This window comes from Barbus barbus (assembly GCF_936440315.1).
Source record: "Barbus barbus genome assembly, chromosome: 20".
Classification (NCBI taxonomy): domain Eukaryota; kingdom Metazoa; phylum Chordata; class Actinopteri; order Cypriniformes; family Cyprinidae; genus Barbus; species Barbus barbus.
In genome coordinates this window covers 22,102,373-22,125,222 of record NC_136748.1, presented here as the reverse complement: position 1 = coordinate 22,125,222, position 22,850 = coordinate 22,102,373, and the positions used below count along the sequence as shown (strand labels likewise).

At 36.9% G+C, this 22,850-nt stretch overlaps 1 protein-coding gene and 1 pseudogene across 2 annotated transcripts; both read left to right on the top strand.

Moving 5' to 3' along the window:
• Nucleotides 1-1,615: 1,615 nt before the first annotated feature.
• On the top strand, nucleotides 1,616-16,014 carry LOC306886552 (kinesin-like protein KIF11). Its single transcript, XM_079443739.1, has 23 exons — nucleotides 1,616-1,773; nucleotides 1,978-2,071; nucleotides 2,526-2,658; nucleotides 2,765-2,862; nucleotides 3,036-3,114; nucleotides 3,473-3,658; nucleotides 3,772-3,896; nucleotides 4,005-4,095; nucleotides 4,206-4,448; nucleotides 4,532-4,627; nucleotides 4,751-4,839; nucleotides 5,074-5,161; nucleotides 5,298-5,486; nucleotides 5,567-5,774; nucleotides 5,890-6,062; nucleotides 6,590-6,715; nucleotides 6,809-6,967; nucleotides 7,318-7,457; nucleotides 7,532-7,811; nucleotides 14,368-14,590; nucleotides 14,708-14,871; nucleotides 15,005-15,115; nucleotides 15,479-16,014. Exons 2-23 carry the CDS (start codon nucleotides 1,998-2,000, stop codon nucleotides 15,587-15,589), a joined length of 3,186 nt encoding a protein of 1,061 aa, XP_079299865.1. The 5' UTR covers nucleotides 1,616-1,773; nucleotides 1,978-1,997; the 3' UTR covers nucleotides 15,590-16,014.
• A 1,531-nt stretch (nucleotides 16,015-17,545) lies between these two features.
• LOC306886752 (solute carrier family 22 member 15-like) lies at nucleotides 17,546-21,740 on the top strand (annotated as a pseudogene). The gene is made up of 9 exons: nucleotides 17,546-17,714; nucleotides 17,800-17,929; nucleotides 18,850-19,069; nucleotides 19,202-19,347; nucleotides 19,438-19,521; nucleotides 20,154-20,263; nucleotides 20,513-20,584; nucleotides 20,974-21,132; nucleotides 21,684-21,740. The product of its transcript is annotated as a solute carrier family 22 member 15-like (transcript).
• Nucleotides 21,741-22,850: the final 1,110 nt, after the last annotated feature.

Here is a 22,850-nt window from a genome sequence, read left to right as displayed (position 1 = left end):
GACAGAAAGGGCTCTTTTGGCCCCGTTAACCTTTGAGAAAAAGAAGCGCATTTCCTACACTCATATTACAAATAAATATATAAATGTACAAATAAATAAATGTAATAATAGGAAATAACTAAAGTAATCTGATTAGCATATAATTTAATAAAACAAATAATTCATTTTTAATTACATTTCATTCTAAATTTTTGTATAAATTTTTCCCTTCATTTATTATTTTCTGCATTTACTTTTTCATATGTATTTCATTCTTTTAAACTTTTTTCCACTTATTTTTATATTTATTTACAGTCACACTAGTGTATTTAATTGTCTGCTGACATTGTCTTTTATTCGATATACGATCATAAGAAAATTCTTGTTAAAGTCATACACAATTCCACAACAGTGTTTGCATTCAAAACACATCTAAGTTTTTTATTGTTTTAAACTAATCAAATAATATTTTATTTATTTATATACATCACACCCCATGCATGTTGTTCAATGAGACTGTTCGTCTACACTAACTTTTGTTACAATAGTGAGACGGTTGTAATTTTTAGTTTTAACATAAACACTGAATAGTTTATGAACATTTACTTTTATGTTTATGATTTACCTTTATGTCTGGGTCAAATACTAGGCAATAACTCAGTAAAATCTTTACACAAAAGGCATTTAATAGCAAAAATAAATTATTTTTGAAATCTCTCTTAAAAAAATAAATAAAAAAAATCAAACCCTGGGTCATATAAGTGCTCAAGCTGGTACAAAGTTAACAATCAGGAAATAAAAAAGAAATTAATTCTGCAACTAAGAATGAGAAGTACTAATATAAGAATGATAGAAAAGGAGATTATGATATGTGGTGATTATGAATACATTTACAAAGGGTATGCTTGGTGTGAATAAACCTTAATGCAGTTGATAAATAGATGACAGAATGACAATAATCATGTAAGACTAGAAAAAGAAAAGTGCCTAAATATTTTTATACAAATATGTGTTTCCACTGTATGATTTTCACTGCAGTCCAAATACGTTTAACATCGTACCATGAAGGTCTAAAATGCCTAGATCTGTTTACTAACACAAGTGTGTCATGGTTTCTTACCACCATCAACTGGTAATTTTAGGAACTACAGTCGTTTCAAGCAAAAGGCGGTGTCAGAAAGACAAACATTCCTGTTTTGTTGTAATGAAACCTCCAGTGAAGTAGGAAAATAATTTTAGAGCATAACAAAATGTGACATACAAAGAGACATTTTAAAGCAATCATTATAAACATAACACAAACATTACAAAAAAAACCATTAACTATGCAAATAAAAATAAATATGAATTATGTTGAAATTAAATATTAAATGTTCATTCTTTATCTGATTAGTTTTACTTACACCTTATATATTTCCATTTGAAAATGCAGAATTATTACGCCAGCTTTGTTTAAAAATAAATATAGTACTGTTAAAAGCTATTTATTAATTAAACGTAATTTAATTTATGAATTCAATCTCGTCTATTTTAAAAACACTGCACTTTCCCGAGATGCATCCGTTCCAGCTCGCCTCCGTTAGACCAATCAGAAGCATGGTGGAAAAACCCTCTTCTCTGATTGGCTTAAAGCTGCAGATGCGCAATTTTCAAAGTCAGCAACCGCAGCGCTTGAAGACTCGTAGTCAGAGCGTACAGCTAATAAAGTGTATTCAAATAACCTGCGTTATTGGTGGGATTTTAAACGACTTTGGCAGCTTATTTGATCTGCGTTTGAAGGAGATCAGGTGAACGGTATGTGCATTTGCTAATTTAGTTCATATTAGCTTGGTTTTGTCATTTATTTTGGTTAGGCGCCATTTAGGCTGGACAATGTCATACTAATGTATCTGCGGATGTTTGTGTAACTTATGATTATATTTTTAAATGGCTCAGTATTTATATAAATGATTCCAGTGTGACTTATATTTGCATTTTAAAACCTAATTTTATTTAAAGGGCATTTTCAAACCTTCAACATGGCTTCATCACAGTTACCAGCAGTTAAAAAAGATGAGAAGGGCAGAAATATACAAGTGGTTGTACGATGCAGGTAAATGCACGTGTTTTATGTGTAACGTTACCAGTTGTTTATATTTGTTGTAAGTAGTGAAATAATGCCTCAATCACATATTTTGTATGTTGTACTGTATGTATGACCAATAACGAGCTTGCATATGTTTAAAACACTCATTATTTATTCAATTCTACCCTGCAAACAGAAATCTTGTGTTCTGACCCCTACATGACACGATTTAAATGACCAATTTATGTAATTAATCACGTCGTTTGTTGGCTAAAACCATGCTTTGATCATTTGTATGTTATGTTTCAACTGCTTTTTCAAGATTTTTATAGAATAGGATGTTTACATTTATCTGTTTTCTTGTGTAATGTTAACTCTGGCTGTTCTATTTTTTTATTTTCTAAATGAAATTGTGTGTGTGTATGAGATGGAAATGAATGTCTGTAACTTACCAATCTCATATCTGATGTGTGATTCACAGACCCTTCAACACGGTGGAGCGTAAATCTGCCTCTCATACAGTTGTTGAATGTGACCAGAACCGTAAAGAGGTGATGGTCCGTACTGGAGGCGCCACAGACAAAGCAGCAAGAAAAGCATACACTTTTGACATGGTGAGTGTCTGGCTTGTTTTCCACCCACATCCTGAGTATTAATGTCATTTAATTTTTTTCCTGTGTAGTAATGCTCATTAATTTAGTCTCATTTCAATTGGTTTAGGTTTTTGGTCCTTCTGCCAAACAAATTGACGTTTATAGGAGTGTGGTTTGCCCCATATTAGATGAAGTTATCATGGGCTATAATTGTACTGTTTTTGCGTGAGTATCTGTATTTAAATGTCAAATCATTCCACATTTTGGACCTAGAAATTTTATTTGGTTTCTATAACTGCTACTACAGTTACTAAAGCTAAATTTTTGCCATGATGATAGCTAAAAAAGTTTGTATGGTATTTAAAAATAAATAAACAAATCTTTATTTTTGGTTTAAGATACGGACAAACTGGAACAGGGAAAACCTTCACAATGGAGGGTGAAAGATCACCCAATGAGGAGTTTACTTGGGAAGAGGTAATATTTGAGTCAAAGTTGGCCAGTTCTGCAGAAGTGGAACATGTCAAACCAATATTGATTAAAGGGGCCATATCATGTGTTCATGTAGTGTTTGATTTCTTTTCTAAAGGCCGCTAATGTTAACAATGTTTTCTTGCACCAGTAGCAATTTTAATTCCTCGTTTTGACTCTCTCTGAATAAACTGCTTGTATTTACAGCTTTACCTTTGAGAATAATGATAATGTGTTATGAAATAACTGCTTGCTTATTGAGGTTTTGCTACTGTAAATGCCAATATTTGCATGATATGATTTGCTTGGTGATTGATCAGGGTTTTTCCCTCCTTCCTTATTTCTTTCATGGTTTCTCTTACAGGACCCTCTGGCTGGAATCATTCCCAGAACTCTTCATCAGATCTTTGAGAAACTGTCCAGTAATGGCACCGAGTTCTCAGTGAAGGTTTCTCTGCTGGAAATCTATAATGAGGAACTGTTTGACCTTCTCAGCCCGGCTCCAGATGTCACGGAGAGACTACAACTGTTTGATGATCCCAGAAATAAAGTATGCGGTTTTTTTTCTGTAATGAATTATTTCTATAATATCCATATATTTTACCTTTGAAAAATACCACATATAAATGTTTGTTAAAACAAGACATTCTGTATATCTGTCAGAGGGGAGTTACCATTAAAGGTCTGGAGGAGATCACTGTACACAATAAGAACGAGGTGTATCAGATCCTGGAGAGAGGAGCTGCCAAGAGAAAGACAGCCTCCACACTCATGAACGCCTATTCCAGGTAACAACTGAATCCATGCTTCGCAATTTAAATGGACAGATGACTAAATGTATGCTTATGTGGTGTTTTGTTCATGGTTTATAATTTCTCTTCTTTTTTTTACACCAGTCGATCTCATTCAGTGTTCTCCGTGACTATTCACATGAAAGAGATCACATTGGATGGAGAAGAGCTGGTTAAGATCGGAAAACTGAACTTGGTGAGTTTACTTTCTTCAGACACAGTATTTTAATCTACAACTCTGGTTCAAAAAATAGTTAATCAGTGTTGAAGTGTTTTTAAACCAGTAACTGTGTTTGTTCTGTTTAGGTGGATCTTGCGGGTAGTGAGAACATTGGGCGATCTGGTGCTGTGGACAAGCGTGCACGTGAAGCTGGCAACATAAACCAGTCTCTGCTGACTCTGGGTCGTGTAATCAAGGCTCTTGTGGAGAGAGGGCCTCACGTGCCCTACAGAGAGTCCAAACTCACTCGTATTCTGCAAGACTCACTGGGAGGACGCACCAAAACCTCCATTATCGCCACTGTGTCTCCTGCCTCCATCAATCTGGAGGTATGTCTTGTGCTGCTAGACTTTGTGGTGTTTCTTATTTTGTCCTTTGTTATTAGGAGTATTGATTTATAATTTAATTGTAGGAAACTCTGAGCACTCTGGACTATGCTAACAGGGCCAAGAGTATCATGAATAAGCCAGAGGTCAACCAAAAACTCACCAAGAGAACTCTGATCAAGGCAAGTTTCTTTATTATTTGTGCATTATACATTTTCATAAGATTTGCTGAACTATATTCCCAATTTCTTCTTGTTCATGTAGCATTGACCAACCTATTCATGTTTCAAAAATAAATGTTGTAGGAATACACAGAGGAGATTGAGCGATTGAAAAGAGATTTGGCTGCAACCCGTGACAAACATGGAGTGTACCTCTCTGTTGATAACTATGAGTGAGTTCTGCATGTATCTTTTTTTTTTTATTGTTATTATTATTCTCACCAAGGCTGAATTTGTTTTATTTAATAAATGGTTAAATATTATTAGAATTTAAAATGAAATTATAAAAAAAAATCTGTGCTGTTGACACAGAATGCCTCAAATTAAACGGTCGACATTTTTCTTCTTTGAATTAAGAGTTATTTTTTTTAGTTTGATTGGAGGTGATTCTATTTGCCCATTTACAGGAATATGAACAGTAAACTGATGTCTCAGGAAGAGCAGATTACGGAGTACACAGAGCGGATCGCTGCTGTGGAGGAGGAGCTCAAAAAGGTGAGCATCTTTCAAATCCATTCTACTTCTGCTTTTCTGTGTGTACAAGACCTGCCAATTTCCACTTTTGAGTGTGTGTGCTTGTGATGTCATGACAATGAGTGATGTATCTGATAAATTGTGCTTGTGTTGGCAGATTATGGACTTGTTTACAGACAGTAAGCAGAAATTGGACCAGTGCACTGAGGACCTGCAGGACAAGAACCAGAAACTGGAGGATGCTCACAAGGACCTAACAGAGACCAAGCACCGCCTCACTCAAGAGGCGTTCATCACTTCACAGCTCCAAAGCAATGAGTGTCAACTGTACAACACTGCTGACCAGGTCTGTGAATCAGATGTGAAGTTTGGTGATGTAATGATAGTGTAGTATGCATAATTATTAACTCGATCTCTCTCATCCAGCTGCTGAACACTGCTGAGGTCAGCACACATGATGTTAATGGTCTCCACGCTAAGCTGCAGAGGAAGAAGGAAGTGGAGCTTCATAACGGGGAGGTACAGCAGAGCTTTTCCCAGCGCATGGAGAACTGCTACAACAGCATGCAGACCTCACTGCAGGAGCAGAGCCACAAACATGCTGCTATGATGGACTACTACCGCTCTTCTGTGGGTAAGATAAGTTCCATGGCTCCATTCTCAAAATGTAATATGCTCTTTCGGGGGGTTTTAAAATCACTTCCAGCAAGAAAGATCGCATTAATGTCTGTTTAAACGTCTCCGTGTAGGTGAGCTGCTGAATACAAATGGAACCGTGTTTAAGGAGACGTTAGGTGCTGTCTGTGAGTCTTACAGCAGTATTAAAGGGGCTGTGGGAGAAGGTGTGGAGATTTGCAAGGAACGAGTGTTACATCAGAAGAAACTCTCTCAGGAGGCTCAAAATAGCATGCAGGAAATACTGGTAAGAACTCCATGACGTTTCAAAGTGTAAATGGTTTGTTTGACAATCTTCTGATATTGGTAAATTGCTTTTTTTTATGCAGTATTGAAACCATCAATGGTCTTTCCAAGGGTATTAGATGGGAGTAGTGGTTCTTGGTCTTTTTGACTCCAAGGCCCTCCATGATTTACAAAAATATTCAAAGGCCCTATAAACTTAGGAGTGACCATAACTTTGTTTTCAAAACTTATTTTAATCTAAGTTCCTGTAAATAATGATTTAAAGGGATAGTACACCCAAAAATGAAAATTACCCCATGATTTACTCACCCTAAAATCATCCTCGGTGTATATGACTTTCTTCATTCAGATGAATACGATCAGTCGTTTAAAAAAAAAAAAAAAAAAAGTCCTGGCTCTTCCAAGCTTTATGCTGCTTGAGATTTTGAAGTCCAAAAATTGCATCCATCACCGTAAAAAGCACTCCACATGGCTTCAGAGGGTTAATAATATTTAATTGATTTTTTTTTTTTTTTTTTTTTTTTTTAGGATGAACACAGACAGCATTTAGAGGAGGTTTTGGTTGCCCAGGCAGTGCCAGGGATCAGATCTGTCATGGTCATGAATGACAATCTGAAGCAAACCCTTCACAAATACAACTCTTTGGCTGAGCAGGTATGTTTCATGTTTTGATTTTGATTTTACATGCTCTTATGTCAGCGTGATTATTTTGAGATGTAATCGGTCAAATTAAAATGTCTCTTACAGATGCAGGGTCTGAAAACAGAGATGATGTTGTTTTTTGACTCTTATGTTGAATCGTTGGCCAGTATGCGAGAGTGCGCTGTGCAAGGCTTCAACACCCTGCGTGCTGAGCACGACAAGCTCAAGCAACAGATCAGCCAAGCTGGAAACAACCATCAGGCAGTAAGTGTACTCTCACTGACAGTTTCTTGAAGAGGAGGTTTGTGTTTAAACTAAGTGATCACATTTCTTTAAACTGATTGGCTCAGATGTTCACAAGCTTTGTGGGTGCTGTAAATGTCACCTATTGGCCACAGGGAGGCTGGTTCTGTACATGCTGAAATGCTCAGCAGGCCTCAATGTTTTAAAAATGGTTTATAAACAGTCACTTTCCAAACTAGACCAAGAAAAACACTTTAAGCATGAGAGAACTTGAAGAAATCTTATAATGAAAACATCTGGTCACATGACTTGCCTAAATTACTTTGACCACCAGAGGATTCTAAAACTGCTTAAATTGTTCCTTTCTAAAGCGTGTGGCAGAACTGGTTCAGTGTTTGCAGAACCAAATGAATCTCTTGGCGGTGGACACTCAGACTGACTTTGAGGGTCTTGCACAGGCAGCATCTGCCCAGATTGTTCCACTAGAAACGCTACAGAGCTCCATACAGAGGTGAGAGGGCATTCACAACACATACCTTCAAGTTTTCTATAACAAAACCCTAACAAATCTCATCTTTATTGTAGTAAATGCAATGTGTCTGAGGAGCACACGGTGTCTGTCTGTGCTCGGCTGCGTTCCTCTGTGGATGGAGTTATAACAGAGATAACTGAAGTGACGGAAGAAGGAGAGAAGACGCTGGAGGAATGTGCTGGTTACTGCAGACACCTGCAGACATCAGTGGACTCATTGGCTGAGTCGGGACTCAAGTGGTGCCATGAAGCCAGAGGCTCAACTGAGAATAAAGCCCAGGAACAGCTCAAACTCATCAGGGAGACAGACACAGCTGTGCAAGACCTGCTTAAGGTAAGTTTGGGCCTTTCCCAATAATGCCCACATCTGCTGTCTTTGCACTTGACCACTTGTTTATTTGCATGGCATATTTCCTGTGTTTGGCCAGTGTGGGTGTGGAACTTTTAATTTACCCGATGGGACACACCTATAGGGCCATTCACAGAATGTAATTTTTATTTATTTATTGGGTAACCAGATGTACGCAGGTCTCAAGAGACCTTCTATTTTTTATTTTATTTTTATTTTTTTTCATTAGTTTTTTAAAAACTTTAAGTGCCAAGTTTTTAAAACATGTCATGCTGCGAAAGTCACAAGCATAACGGTTAAATGTTTGTCTAGTGCAGGGATACTCAAATCTGGCTCGCGAGATCCACTTTCTTGCAGAGTTTAGCTCTACCCCTAATCAAACACACCTTAGCATGCTAATGAATGTCTTCAGGATCATTAGAAAATCACAGGTTGGTGAGTTTGATCAGGGTTGGAGCTAAACTCTCCAGGAAAGTGGATCTCGCGAGCCAGATTTACTTTACTTTACTTGCTTTTAGTCATATAGCAGACGCTTTTATCCAAAGCTACTTACAAATAAGAAAAAGTAACTAAAACTAAAAGTTAACACTGTAAATACTCTATACACACACATTTAAGAAAATACAGAAATTAAAATTGACAAATGCATACAACATTTGAGGATGGCTGGTCTAGTGTGTTTACAATACATAGATTAACAATGGAAAAATGTGTTCTGTGTGAACAGCCCATTATAGTGTTGCTAAAAAAAAGCAAGTTGTTGGAAACTTTTTCCTTCGTCAAAGCAGAGACCAGGAGACTTTGGGATAAGTTACTCTTTATTGAGAACTCGCAGTAGTCGCTGTAGTCATCCAAGTCTGACTCAAACAGTATACATTGTAGTTTATATACATTTCAAGGGGGAGGGATTTACATAGAGGTGGATACACTCGGAACAAAGCATGTAAATGAAGTATACAGGTTTAGGAACCCGCCCCAGACTCTAGAGTGTTACCAGTCCTAATTCAATCAGCATAACTATTCAACTGTATAAATGCTAATCCAATCAGCCTGACAGTATCACCCAAATGGTCAGGAAGTGCCTAAAGACAAAAGGTTAATGTCTCAGACACCTGGGCTGCCTGACTTCATCTAAGAATGTCATCATCTTTACCTCAAAATGTAAAACACACTGTTTCAGTTTATATATAGTTATATAAATAGTTATACTATTACATTGGAACCTAGATTTATAATTTTAATAAATTTGTAATCCCACAGTTCCCCCTTTGAGAGTTCTAATAACTCTCACAAAATACAAATTTAGACACTTAAAAGTTAATTCGTGTAACTTGTGATCGTTACAGGCACATAGCACATGCTCTGTGTTGATTTTCTGTAATTGCATGCTGACACAGAAACAAACATGCAATTAAGGTCCGTGAAGTTCTTACGGGTAATAGTCTTTTCTGGTTGGAACTGTCATTTTCTCGTGAGACGCGTGAGTCATTTGTTGAATGAAACACTTGATACTGTGGACGCATAGATAGTACGCCAGTAGGAGAAACAACAGAAGAATTGCTATTTCCTTGATCCACAGCCAGGGTTTACCTAAGTTTCCGAACCATGAAGAATTATCTTCAGTCATCTTGTGTATTTTTTCTGAAAGATCAACAATGTCTTGTTGGATTTTGTTCAAGTTCTCTGTTGGATCCATTAACCCGGTGCAGCACTCAGGGCCGATAATGGTGCAGGCTCCCCCTTGCTTTGCAAGAATGTAATCCAAGGCCACTCTGTTCTGTAAGATCATTATCTTGTGCGAAGCGAGAGTGTTCGTGATGTTACCCAGGGCCAAAGCCGTATCATTGGCCAATTTCTGTACAGAATTCGATAAGCTTCTGACTTGATCCAGGGTCTGCATGACACCATAAGACGGTATTAATGCTCCAAGAGTTCTTGACCACCATGTTTGTGCACAAGTGAGTCCTAGGATGCAGCCATCGTCTTTGTTCGTGGTAGAAGCTGAATTTTGTAGATGTGGAGAGCTTGGGATGGAGTGTGTATTTTCTCTGATAGCCGGTAGAACATAAACCAGGGTGCACCTGCCGTTGAATTGGCTGGGTAGGATGTTGTAGACAGAAGTTCCACATAACCAAAAAGTGCCAGTCGGTGGAGGAATCATACACCACTGATTTATTGCAAAGAGTTTCGGGAGGGATGGTGTCCTGCGGAGACACTCTTCTAAGTCCTTTTCCTCTTTTCCTGCTGATGGAGTAATGTCCACATGGGATTCTGTTCTCATTTCGACCACAAAGCTGCACCGTTCACGAGGAATTTTACCCAAGGGAGTCGAGGCTGGAGCATAATTTTCCATGCACCAAGGAAAAGTAATTGGCAAGAGTAGATCTGTCATGATGGGAGTAGCTGAAGTTAGGTTGCAGGATGGTAATCCAGGAATGCAACACGGAGAAGCTGGGGGAGTTGTGATGTTGAAACATGTATTCTTGTTGGAGATGGAGTGTGCCACCCATGGGATTCCTGCTCCTACTGAAGGCGGGTGTGGCATGCAAACATTCTTTTCAGCAAACAAGGCATTTTTTGACATATTCATCAGCTCTAAGAATATGTTGTTTCTGGAGTCTACACTTTGTGTGATGTCCATGATGGTTAGTAGTACGACAATCTTGATCATGTTGATGGATGACTGAAGTTCCCGTATGTGAGTCTCTGCGTTGTGTATTTTTTTTTTTTCTTTTGTGATAGTTGGCTTGGCAGTGGGTCTAGTTGTCTTTTAGAGGTTGTGGCTTCATACGCAGGTGAGGAGGTCGGTGCGTATGGGTCTCGGGACAGCCATCAAGTGGTATCTGCACAGAGTAAGAAAGAAAACAAACAAAAAAAAAACAGATAGAGCAGTATTTGTTCAAATACTAGGGTTGTATCCTTTTCTGAGTCTGCTATTGTTGTTCCTTCTTTCCCTATTTCTTAATTCCAGCGACACCTAAAGAACAGTGAGGTAAGGATGGACTAGTGGATGGGAAGGCCTATGAGGGATTCTTCACCGCAGGGTTGGCCCCCGAAGCCTGTTGCATTCGGTTCTTCCCTGGGCTCTCACTGGTCTGTGTGTCCTAGTTTGTCCCTGTAGTTGGTGTACGAACTTTACTGTGCGACATCTCCATCCTCTAATGGAACATCAGTCATAACAAACATCATAACCCAGAGAGGATAGGTGAGTGACTGGAGTGTGCTGTAGTATAGCTTTGAAGGCTGTGAGTGTACTTAGCTAGCGTTCTCTCAATGGAAGGACGTGACAGTCACCTTCCTGTTATTTAAATTACAAAGGATCTTTCATCTTTGTTGTACATTACTAGTGAAGTTAAGCACTCACAGCCCTAACAGTTAACACCTGAGCAAGCTGCTCCAACAGTTCGGTGAAGTGGGGAGGGGCTGCTTCAGATAAGTAAGTAGACTGAGTAGGAGCTGAGTAAAGCTGTTAATTTCTCCTAATGTCTTTTTACTTTTCCTACACTCTTTCATCCAGTGTCCAGTTTTGCCACAGTAATGACAACTGCCCTCCTTCTTAGGACATTTACGTTTCTGGTGGTTCTCTGTATTGACCTTATAGGATGCTGCTGCAATCTTTACTCTGGCTTTAACATCAGCATCTCTTTCCCATGTAGCTAACCTGTCTAGGTTACTTCTGAGAGTTCTATTAGACCAAGTTAGATCTAGAAATGGCAAGGCTCTTCGGTATTCAGCTACAAGGCCATCTGCCCAGATGCGGACTAGGGGTCCTTTGTCATCTAACACACTTTCAGAATCATCAACTATTCCACTGTAAGTTACGGCTGACTGACAAAACCTTTCAGTGTATTCACTTACAGTTTCTTCTTTCCTTTGCACACAGTTAGTGATTCTGGACCAGTCTATTTTGGGTCCCATGATATTCTTTAGAATTTTCAAAACACCTTCTCTCAAATCGCCTTTACTTGCATGTTGTAGTTCAGAAGTAACAGCAGACTCAAAACTGTTGAATTCAGATTCAGTTAGAATTTCTGACATTAGCTGTGTGACTTCTGCCAATGACATGTCGTAGAGACGCATTTTGCTGATCAATGCTCTTCTAAATTCAGAAAAATTTGTGCGTGCTGAGGGTAAACTCTGGGATAGTCTCTCTATATCTTTAGGTCCTAGCACTTTGGCAACAGTTTGTATTTGGACAACAGAAGAGTTGGGAGGAACACTTTCAGTTCCCTCAATTCCCTGAGATCTTCTCCTAGCGCCACATACCTTCACTGAATCTACAGGCACATCAGTTACTGATTGGATGGTTACATCTGTTTCAAAGAAAGCTTTTAAGTCAGGATAATTGTTATCAGGCTGACTAACTTCTTCCACATCAGTTTTTGCTGAAGCTTTGTTTCGGTTCAATTTCTTAGTCAAAGAGGATACTCTAGCACGGAGCTCTTTGTTCTGTTCCTCTAGCTCTGAGTTACGCTGAGACTGTTGTGTAGCTAGCGCTAAACCAAATTCTCTGTGGCAGCATATAATGCCTTTCACGTTGTTCTTGCGAATACATGCTCCTAGTACCTTTTTACACTCATCTACCGACCAAGTCTTGTCTGGATGAATCTCATATTTCTGCGTTAGTTCTTGTCTAACTTTCTCAGTGACTATTAGGTTCATTTGTACTCCTAACAGTGATTTGAATTCGCTATCTGACCACAAAGGAGTCGCTAGACCACCTTTTTCAGTTGTGGGGATCAGTCTAGCATTCTTTCTAAACATATTGTGAGTTTCTTTGTTACCACACAATCAAAACACTAAAACTTCTCTGTTCAACAGAGGGTATTGCTTGTTAACACATCAACTATTGTTAACCTTCCTTGCCAGAGCAACGGATAACGCAAATTACTAGCACTTTACGCTAATCTTCTCTGCCGAAACAGAGGGTAACAAATATTAGCACGTAATGCTAATCTTCCCTGCCTGAACAGAGGATAACCAATTCTTCCCTGCCTGAACAGAGGGTCACAAATATTAGCACGTAATGCTAATCTTCCCTGCCTGAACAGAGGATGAATCTTCTCTGACTACACAGAGGATAAATCACCTTCCCTGGTAAAGCAGAGGATAAATCTTCCCTAACTTTACAGAGGATAAACCTTCTCTAGCAACGTAGAGGATAAACTAGTCTGTTAAACAACCTTCCCTGATTAGACAGAGGATAACGAATATTAACATGTAATGCTAATCTTCCCTGCCTGAACAGAGGATAAATTTCATCTCTAAAAGAAAACTTTAGAGGATAACTTAGTTAACCAAACCCTACAGCTGTCTGTTAACTCTTCTCTGACGGCGCAGAGGATAATACATTTGTACTGGTCTTAAAGGTTCTTTTGGATAGAGTGGCACTCACCAACCCTTGGTTTTACAGAAAGATTCAGTCTGGAACACAGTCAGATCTTTGAGCTTGAAGTTTCAATCTGGATTCAGGTGAGGAGCTCTATCCGGGTCACGGCACCAAAACTGTTGGAAACTTTTTCCTTCGTCAAAGCAGAGACCAGGAGACTTTGGGATAAGTTACTCTTTATTGAGAACTCGCAGTAGTCGCTGTAGTCATCCAAGTCTGACTCAAACAGTATACATTGTAGTTTATATACATTTCAAGGGGGAGGGATTTACATAGAGGTGGATACACTCGGAACAAAGCATGTAAATGAAGTATACAGGTTTAGGAACCCGCCCCAGACTCTAGAGTGTTACCAGTCCTAATTCAATCAGCATAACTATTCAACTGTATAAATGCTAATCCAATCAGCCTGACAGTATCACCCAAATGGTCAGGAAGTGCCTAAAGACAAAAGGTTAATGTCTCAGACACCTGGGCTGCCTGACTTCATCTAAGAATGTCATCATCTTTACCTCAAAATGTAAAACACACTGTTTCAGTTTATATATAGTTATATAAATAGTTATACTATTACATTGGAACCTAGATTTATAATTTTAATAAATTTGTAATCCCACAAAGTGAACTTTTTACAAAGCTTTATTTGCACATTGATTTAACACTTTATACTTATGAAATAAAACTTCTGTTTAGTATTCCCCATAACAGACATCATAATTAGTAATTGCGATGCTTCTATTTAAGTGGTTAAAGTAGATGAAAATATTGAACTCCCCTCTTTACCAATAAAGTGTGCAACACTTTGTTTTATTATGTAATGTCTAATTATTTTAACTTGTGCTTAAATTTTCCTCAACACCTTGCAATTTTGGGATGTGTGTTTAATGGTGAAGCTACACCTGCCTGTAGCTTCCTAGTAACTGTTCAGACCTTGATTAGCTTGTTCAGGCGTGTTTGATTAGGGTTGAAGGAAGCAAAACTCTACAGGACCAACGTTCGCCACCCCTGGTTTAGTGTGTTAAGAAGCGTTGGCATTTATCAGGCTTGGAACAGTCTTGCTTCCTGTCATGTGGCCAAGACTGCCCTTGAAATTTAACAAGGAATGTGTGACTTTCTTGTCTATGCTAAATTTTTACTCATGTGTTCATGCAGTCTGTAGAAGAAAAAGGTGAGAAAGCAGTTAAGGACTGTGAAGCCTGTTTGGGTCGCATGCAGCAGGAAGTAGAAGGAATCCTGAGTCGTGTAGAATTGCAGACAGGCAAAGATGATGCTACCTTGCAGGAGCACAAAGAGATCCTCTCCTCCATCAACACTCAGGCACTGGACACAGTACACAACTTCATCAGCTCAGAGCTGCGGCAAGATTTACCAACAGGTATGAGAGGAGCTGTGTGGGAAATATTAAAAATATGACATTTGTATAGATGTGGCTCAAGTGCAAGTGATCTGTCCATGTGTACTGGGCACTGATGTGATGTGCGAATTTTTGCAGGAACGACCCCTCAACGTAAGGAGTATGTGTATCCATGTGTGCTGAGCAAGCCGAGGAGTCGAGAGGAGCTGGAAGATGAGTTCAGAGCTCAGCAGGAGCAGCTTCAGTGTGCACTCCAGTGTGAGACCGTCATAGAGGCAGAAGAAGAGAAACCTCTCGACCAGGTATTACAATCATAAGTTTTGACCATCCATATTCTAGAGCTAGTCAGTGGAAACACTGTGTCGTCTTTTAAAATGTATTAAGAAGCTGTAGATGCTCTTGTTTGGACTGGTGTAACCTCAGTTCTGATTTTAGGACTCTCTGGAGGATGAAGTCAGTGTTTCTAGTGATGGAAATGTCACTGAACAGTTGTGCTCTGATGAGAACCTGATGTGTTACGAAAACGGAAGAGTTCCCTTTTTCAAGGTGAGACATTTTGGACCCATTTAATGTCATGCACAGGCTTAAGTTCTGGTCACATTAGCAATTTTTATGGGGCCAAAAAAAGTCCATTGCATATTTTCAATAATGTGTGATGCACACCTCACGCAAGTCACTTGAACCAAGCAGCTTTCTGTTGGTCAACGTGAAAAACACTGAACCGGTTGCAAATTTTGTGTTAGGAAATGTTTTGCCCTCAAGCGAAATTGGCAATTGCATGAATTCCTACTAAAATGGCATGTTTCTGTCCATGAAAATCCACTGAACAACGGTGTGGCTGCATCTAAATAGTGTTGGTTTTAAATTATACATTTATTGATTTTTTTTTTTTTTTTTTTGTCTGATCAGAAGAAAAGCAAGAAGGAAAACTGCAATAAATCACTGAACCGTTCAAAGGTGGAGAATGAAAGCACGTCTACGCCACCACGTTCTAAACTGCCACTTAGGTGTCAGAATTAACAAGTTATATTGTTTTTATTCTTTCCATGTACGTCTTAAAGAGCATTGTTTTAACTATGTCTGTCTTTTTAAATATGATTTGTCTATGTTTTTGGCTTTCTTACATGTCCTCACAGTTCAATAATAAATGTTTTAACTTCAGGGTGATTTCTTTGTTACCTTTTCTGTTAGTTTCACTAGATTTAGAGCTGTTTTTTTTGTGGTTTTTGTTAAACACTGTTTAATTAATAGCAAAAAAAAATGGTCCACTCCATATTTGAACCAATAAAATATTTTTAAAGTATGTTTTAAAATGTTTGTATAAAGTCTATTCTATTACATTTAGTTTGACTGTAACATTGGTGCTCTTTGTAGATGTGTTTTCCACATTTAAGAGACATAAGGTTCTTATTACAAGAAAATCATGTTTGCGGATTGCTGCATTTAATAAAGAAATAATTAAAACAAGAATTGTTGTAACCTTATTTTAGCCGACTCTACATACTTGTGCAAGATAAAAGCATCATTCAAAGTTTTAAAAAATCAGGTGTTTAATCTGAGAAGCCAAGTAGAAAAACAATATTAAATCCTATTGATAATTTTACCTTGAATCTTTTAGCAGATGCTTTTTTTCCAACCTGACTTACAAATGTTATTTTAAATGTTTTATTTTTGAGGGTTGATTCTTCTCGTCCCTGAATTTGTGCACAAATGAGCTTTTCATATTTTGATTGCTTGCACTAAAATAGGCCTATCTGAACTTAAATGTAAATTTGTACTTGTTTTATCCGAATATGTATATCTAGAACTTTCTATTACTGTCTGGATAATAATTTGCACCTGAATGATGACATTGATTATAATAATGCCATTGATTGTCTTTAATAACCATTGATTTGAAAATACAAACAATAAAAATGAGAACACTTTCTAGACCTTTAATTTTTAGTTTAAAGTAGTAGGCTTACCAGGTAGTTGTTGGAGAATTCGGTAGACACCAGAAGTGGGTGGTCACCATCCTTGTTCTCCTACAGGTAACAGATGATAGATGCAAATCCATAAATACTGGACAGACTTGTTTGTGTAGTTAAATTTCTTTATAGTTCTGATCACACAAGCCAGTAGCAAAATTTATATCTGATGCCTCAAACCTATATTTGCATCTTATCTTCAGGTGATGGGATGTCTGCTTTAATTCGACCTAGTTTCAGTGAATCATTTACTTTAACTTGTTTACTTATGTCATTAGTTTGGGGTTTCCATTTTAAGACCCTGGAACCTGATGAAGTCTCATCCAGCAATGATATTGCTATTATTAGCTCTGAAAACTGAAAATGTTTGTATATCAATAATATTTTGGATTCATCAGTTGAATCTCCTTCTTCTTTGATTTCCCCCTCAGACTTTCATTTAAAAAAAGGTAGCAAGTAATAAATATTTAGAAATATGATAGAATGGAACTACTTAATATAAGAAAAAATATCTAAACATCCCAAACAATTTCTTTACGATTTGTGTGATGTAGCTTAAATATTGTGTTTATAGAACGATGCATTTTTAATACAATTACAGACAAGACTTAAGCCTAGTCCTAGATTAAAATGTAAATCTGAGCTGTTTCAACTGAAATAAACTTGCACTGACTGATCTTAAAATATATTAGTGCCTTTGTTTAGTCTCAACATCCCAGTAATGTTTTTTTCTAAGCATGTTTATAAAAAAATGACTTAAATTTCCTAATTGGTCTATGGCCTAATCCTGGTTTAGTCTAAGCCCTGTCTGTGAAACCAGGCCATAAAGTAACAAAAAAAAGCAATGAAATTCACCAAAATCTGTCTAATGTTGTTTGACTTATTTTTATACACAACCAACTGAAAACCAAAAGCAAAGAAACAAACAAACATAAGGCCTAAACTTTCCTAAAACAACAGTTGAATGTGTTGTTGTTCTGGTGACCTCTGTTAAAACTGTTCTCTCTCAGGTCTGTTTTTTGAGATCTTGTTTGGGTACGGAACAGCGTTAGCGCCCAGTTATGACGTATTTGCTGTGTCTCGGCTGCTGGTGGGAATGATGAACGGAGGAATGGCGTTGGTCTGCTTTGTTCTTACTCAGGAATATGTGGGAAAGTCCTACTGGGCTGTGACAGGTACACATGAATTAGGATTTAAATCAGTTGTGTTGTTTACTTTCACAGTAGTCATGTAAAGCTAATGCGATTGTCTGTGTTTCAGGGACCTTGCCTAATATGACCTTTGCAGTGGGCATCACTCTGTTTGCTGCGTTGGGTTATTATATTCAGCCGTGGCGGAACCTAGCAACTGCTGCCAGCTGTCCTGGACTTTTGCTCTTCCTGCTCTGTGTGTAAGTGAGCGGTGCGGTCAGATACCTGTTAAACTTGTAAAGCTGCACTTGGTGTTGCTTTTAGGACACTTTAAGCATTTGTAAAAGTATATCTTGAACAAAAACAAAGTTTAGAAGAGTTTTTTGTGTGTTCTCTTGAAGGAAGTGCAAAAAAACTTATCCACACTACTGTTCAAAAGTTTGTGGTTGTTAATAGTTTTAAAGGTTTGGAAGAAGTAAATTAAGACAATTAAAATAACTGTTTTCTGTTATATGTAATATATACAAAAAAAAAATATTCCTATGGTAGTGAAGCTGCTTACTCTAGTATTCAGTGTCACAAATGATAAAAAATTGTCTGAAAATTTGAATATGCTGATTTGGTGAGCAGGAAATATTTATTATTATCAGTGTTGAAAACAGCTGTGCTGCTTAATATTTCTGTGGAATTGTGATACATTTTTTAAGAATGTTTTTTTTCATGAGTTCAAAATGTCTTTATTGATCAATATAATACATCCTCGCTGAATAAAATATTAATTTCTAGATTGTTAATCTCTAAATTCATAGTGTAAATTATATTCTTATAAATGTTTATTCATTTGTTTATGTGACCCTGGAGCACAAAACCAGTCTTAAGTAGCATGGGTATATTTGTAGCAATAGCCAAAAATACATTGTATGGGTCAAAATGATTGATTTTTATTTTATGCCTAAAATCATTGGGATATAAAGTAAAGATCATGTTCCATGAAGATATTTTGTAAATTTCCTACTGTAAATATATCAAAAGTTAATTTCTGATTGGTAATATGCATTGCCAAGGACTTAATTTGGACAACTTTAAAGGCGATTTTTCTCTTATTTTTTTTTTTTTCTCATAATGTCTCTTGAACATGAGAAATGAGAATATGTCTGCCTAATTTCCATGACTGTGGCAGGACTTTGCCAGAATCTCCACGCTGGCTTTATTCTCGGGGGCAGACGGAGGAGGCTGAAGACATCCTGATGGATTTTGCTGTGAGGAACGGGAAAGGCAGAATTCCAGTGATGCTCCGGCGGACCGTCAGCACCAGCGCTCCGGGTGCATCCAGCCCTGGGGTTTTCCAGCTGATCACACATCCCATACTGCGCTGGAGGACTGGTGCTCATGTATGTGCGGTGAGTATTTTATAGGAGTCTGTAATATTTTCCAAAAGCTATATCTTGATTTCACTCTTACAGTTTTATGCCAAAGATGTGTGCATTTTAATGTACTTATTCTGTGTGTATGTATGTATGTGTGTAATGCAGGTATGCGTGTAGCCTAGTGTATTACGGGTTGACCCTCAGTGCCAGTGAAGATAAAGGTAATCGTTACCCTAGCGTTGCCATGTATGGTCTGGTGGAACTCCCTGCATACCCTCTCTGCATGTAGCCTACTTCATTAACAGACAGTGGTAAATGCACTTGCACGATCACATCTACACGCTGCAGTATCAGACTCTCTCACATTATTAGCTTAGTGTGTTTGTTTGTTTTTATTTTAGGGCAGGCCCGGAGGAAGTCCATGGCCAATTTTGTTGCATTTGCAGGTGTATCCTGTCTGCTCACAATGTTTGTACCTGTATCAGGTGATCATCTTTCCAAAGAAATTAGGCTTTGATGCCACTTGGTTTATTTTTTGTTATGTAATTAATTGTTTCAGGAATTTAAAATAACTTTTTTTTTTTTTTTACTATTAAATGTAATTTATTCCTGTGATGGCAAAGCTGAATTTTCAGCAGCCATAACTCCAGTCTTCAATGTCACATGATCCTTCAGAATTCATTCTAATACGCTGATTTGCTGCTCAATTATTATATAAATCGACTCAAATTATTATTAATAATGGTTTTTATTATTATTATGATTGTGGAAGCCATGAAACATTCATTTTAGGATTCTTTGATGAAGTTTAAAAGAACATAATATAAATATAAAAATATTTTGTAATATACATAAATGTCTTTGCTGTCACTTTTGAATTTAATGTGTCATTGCTGAATAAAAATATAAATTTTATTCTTTTTTATTTTGAATCTTACCTACCCCAGACTTAGAATGGTAGTGTATCAAGGTTTAGGTAGTGTATCATCAACTGTTATCAACATTTATTAATTAATAATAATAATAATAATTTCTACTTTTGTACTAATATTCTCTGTAAATATACATCATGCATTTCTAATTTGGTTGTCTAAAGCCTGTTGTTTGCTTTCCTCAGGGTCCTTATTAAGTGCCACCTCACTGGCTCTAGTGGGAAAACTGATGGTCAGTGCTGCATTTAATATTGTGTACGTGTATACATCAGAGCTCTACCCAACAGTAATCAGGTACAGCCAACGCTTTTGCTGCCTGTGTGATGTGGCACATCTTTTGTGCTTTAGCTCTTTTACAATTGTCATTTTAAGTAAAAATTATTATTAAAATGTGTTAAATTGTATGTCCTTACAGAAAAAGATTCTGTGCTTGAGCAAACAGCGCCCTCTAGTGTATACTATTATATGATCAATGTACAACCCAAAAGTCCCTCACTGCATGTGCTGGGTGAATTCTAATGTAAGTGTGTTTGTGTGTGTTAAGAATACAGGGCTGGGTGTGTGTTCCATGTCCTGTAGAGTTGGGGGAATTCTGGCACCGTTTGTGCCGAGTATGGTAAGTAGCTATAAGCCAGGGGTGCCCAAACTCGGTCCTACAGAGTTTAGCTCCAACTTGCCTCAACAAACCTGCTGGGAAGTTTCTAGTATGCCTAGTAAGAGCTTAATTAACTGCTTCAGGTGTGTTTAATTTGGGTTATAGCTAAATTCTGCAGGACACCGGCCCTCCAGGACCGAGTTTGGACACCCCTGCTATTCCCTCCTAAATAATATTTTCTTGTGTGATTAACAATTATTAATGTATTACTAAATGCATTCATAGATGTTATTATTATAATTTGTAAAAAAAATTATATAAAATTAATTAATATCGTATATATATATATTTATTTATCAGTATTATTATTATTATATTGATTGTGTACTGATTTATTGGCAATTGTCCACAAATCATTGCACACCTCCATGACATATATGGTGTTCTGTTTGAGTGGGATTTCCACGGGCTGCCTGGGGCTTCTTCTGCCGGAGACACTTAATAAACCTGCTGCTGAAACACTTGACGAACTGTCCAGCCCCACCTACCAGCGCATCTTACAGCCGCAGGTATACATGAGCATGACAGAATTGTAATTTCATAAGATTATTAAACTGTCTAATTACATAACTCCCTAGAATACTTAATTCTGCTTGGTTGATCACGGCATTCTGCTGCCAAATATTTTTGTATTGTTTCGTCTCTCTTATATAACCGTCTTCTTACATTTACTGTTATGTGTTTGGCAGATGTTTTATCCAAAGTGATTTATGTTGAATACATACTTCATTGAACCCATGACTTTTACATTGGTAGCACCATGCTATGCTGTTTGCGATACAGGAATACATGTTGAATACATAATTATTTATTGTAATTATTATAATAAATGTATTTTAAATAAAATAAGAAAAACTGCTGTATAAATAAATTCAGCTGAAATCAATGTTTCATGTGTCATAAGTTAGACGTGAAATAAACAGTTAAGAGGCTATCACAAAAAAAAACTTTAATTACCAACGAATTTAGATTTTAAAGTTTTTTGTTTGTTTGTTAAAATTGCTGTACAAGAATCCCAGTGAGACCTTTTCTTCATAATGGATTGTTGTGTGTTTTATAAGTTCACCTTTTGGAAGAAAAGCATTTAATTGACCACAACGAGGCTGATAGTGACTGAGACTAAGACCTTGAAAACATTTTATTATGCCCGTTTACATACATTCGTTGACTATTGTCAGAATGTCGTGCCATACACTGACTCAATGAAAGACTAAAGGTGCCTTCCAGAAGAAATCTGTCCGGACTAATTTAAAATAATGGATAAGGGACCAGATTCTCATTCGTAAACTTTTATCATAATGTCTCACTGACATGACAACTAATTTCATGCGTTTACTGCTATTTATGAACAAATGTCAAAAGTCTATTTTTTTGTTAGCTGTGACATTACATTCACCAGAGTGTATATATTAGCATTCAATTAATTATCAATAATGGCTGCAAATGTGATACCGAATCTTAGTTTTATGTTGTTTTAAAGAAAAGATTCACTCAAAAATTACAGTTTTCATTTATTTACTATTTTAAATCTTTACTGACAATATTTTTCTGTCATACTCGTATGCTGGTATTTTTTCTGTGCAACACACAAATTGGACACTAGATTTGAAATTCAATAAATATTATCAGTGAATAAATTAGATTTTATTTATTTATGACTTTTTTGCCTTTGGTGTTTCACAAAAAAAAAAAAAAAAATCAGCATGTTGGTTTTGATCGACATGAGGGTGAATAATAGGGGTGAACTGTTGTTTTAAGAGACCTTTTTTTTTTTTTTTACCATTATTGATCGTTATTTTTCTCCAAAGGGAGAAATTAAGTGTTAAACACATATATATATATATATATTTGTGTATATTTCTGTATAGTGCTAAACATGCATTTGTGTTTATCTTGAGATTTAATTGGAAAGCTTTGAAATAAATGCCTCATATACAGGTGCATCTCAATAAATTAGAATGTCGTGGAAAAGTTCATTTATTTCATTAATTCAACTCAAATTGTGAAACTTGTGTATTAAATAAATTCAATGCACACAGACTGAAGTAGTTTAAGTCTTTGATTCTTTTAATTGTGATGATTTAGGCTCACATTGAACAAAAACCCACCAATTCACTATTTCAACAAATTATAATACTTCATAAGACCAATAAAAAACATTTTTTAGTGAATTGTTGGCCTTCTGGAAAGATTGTTCATTTACTGTATATGCACTCAATACTTGGTA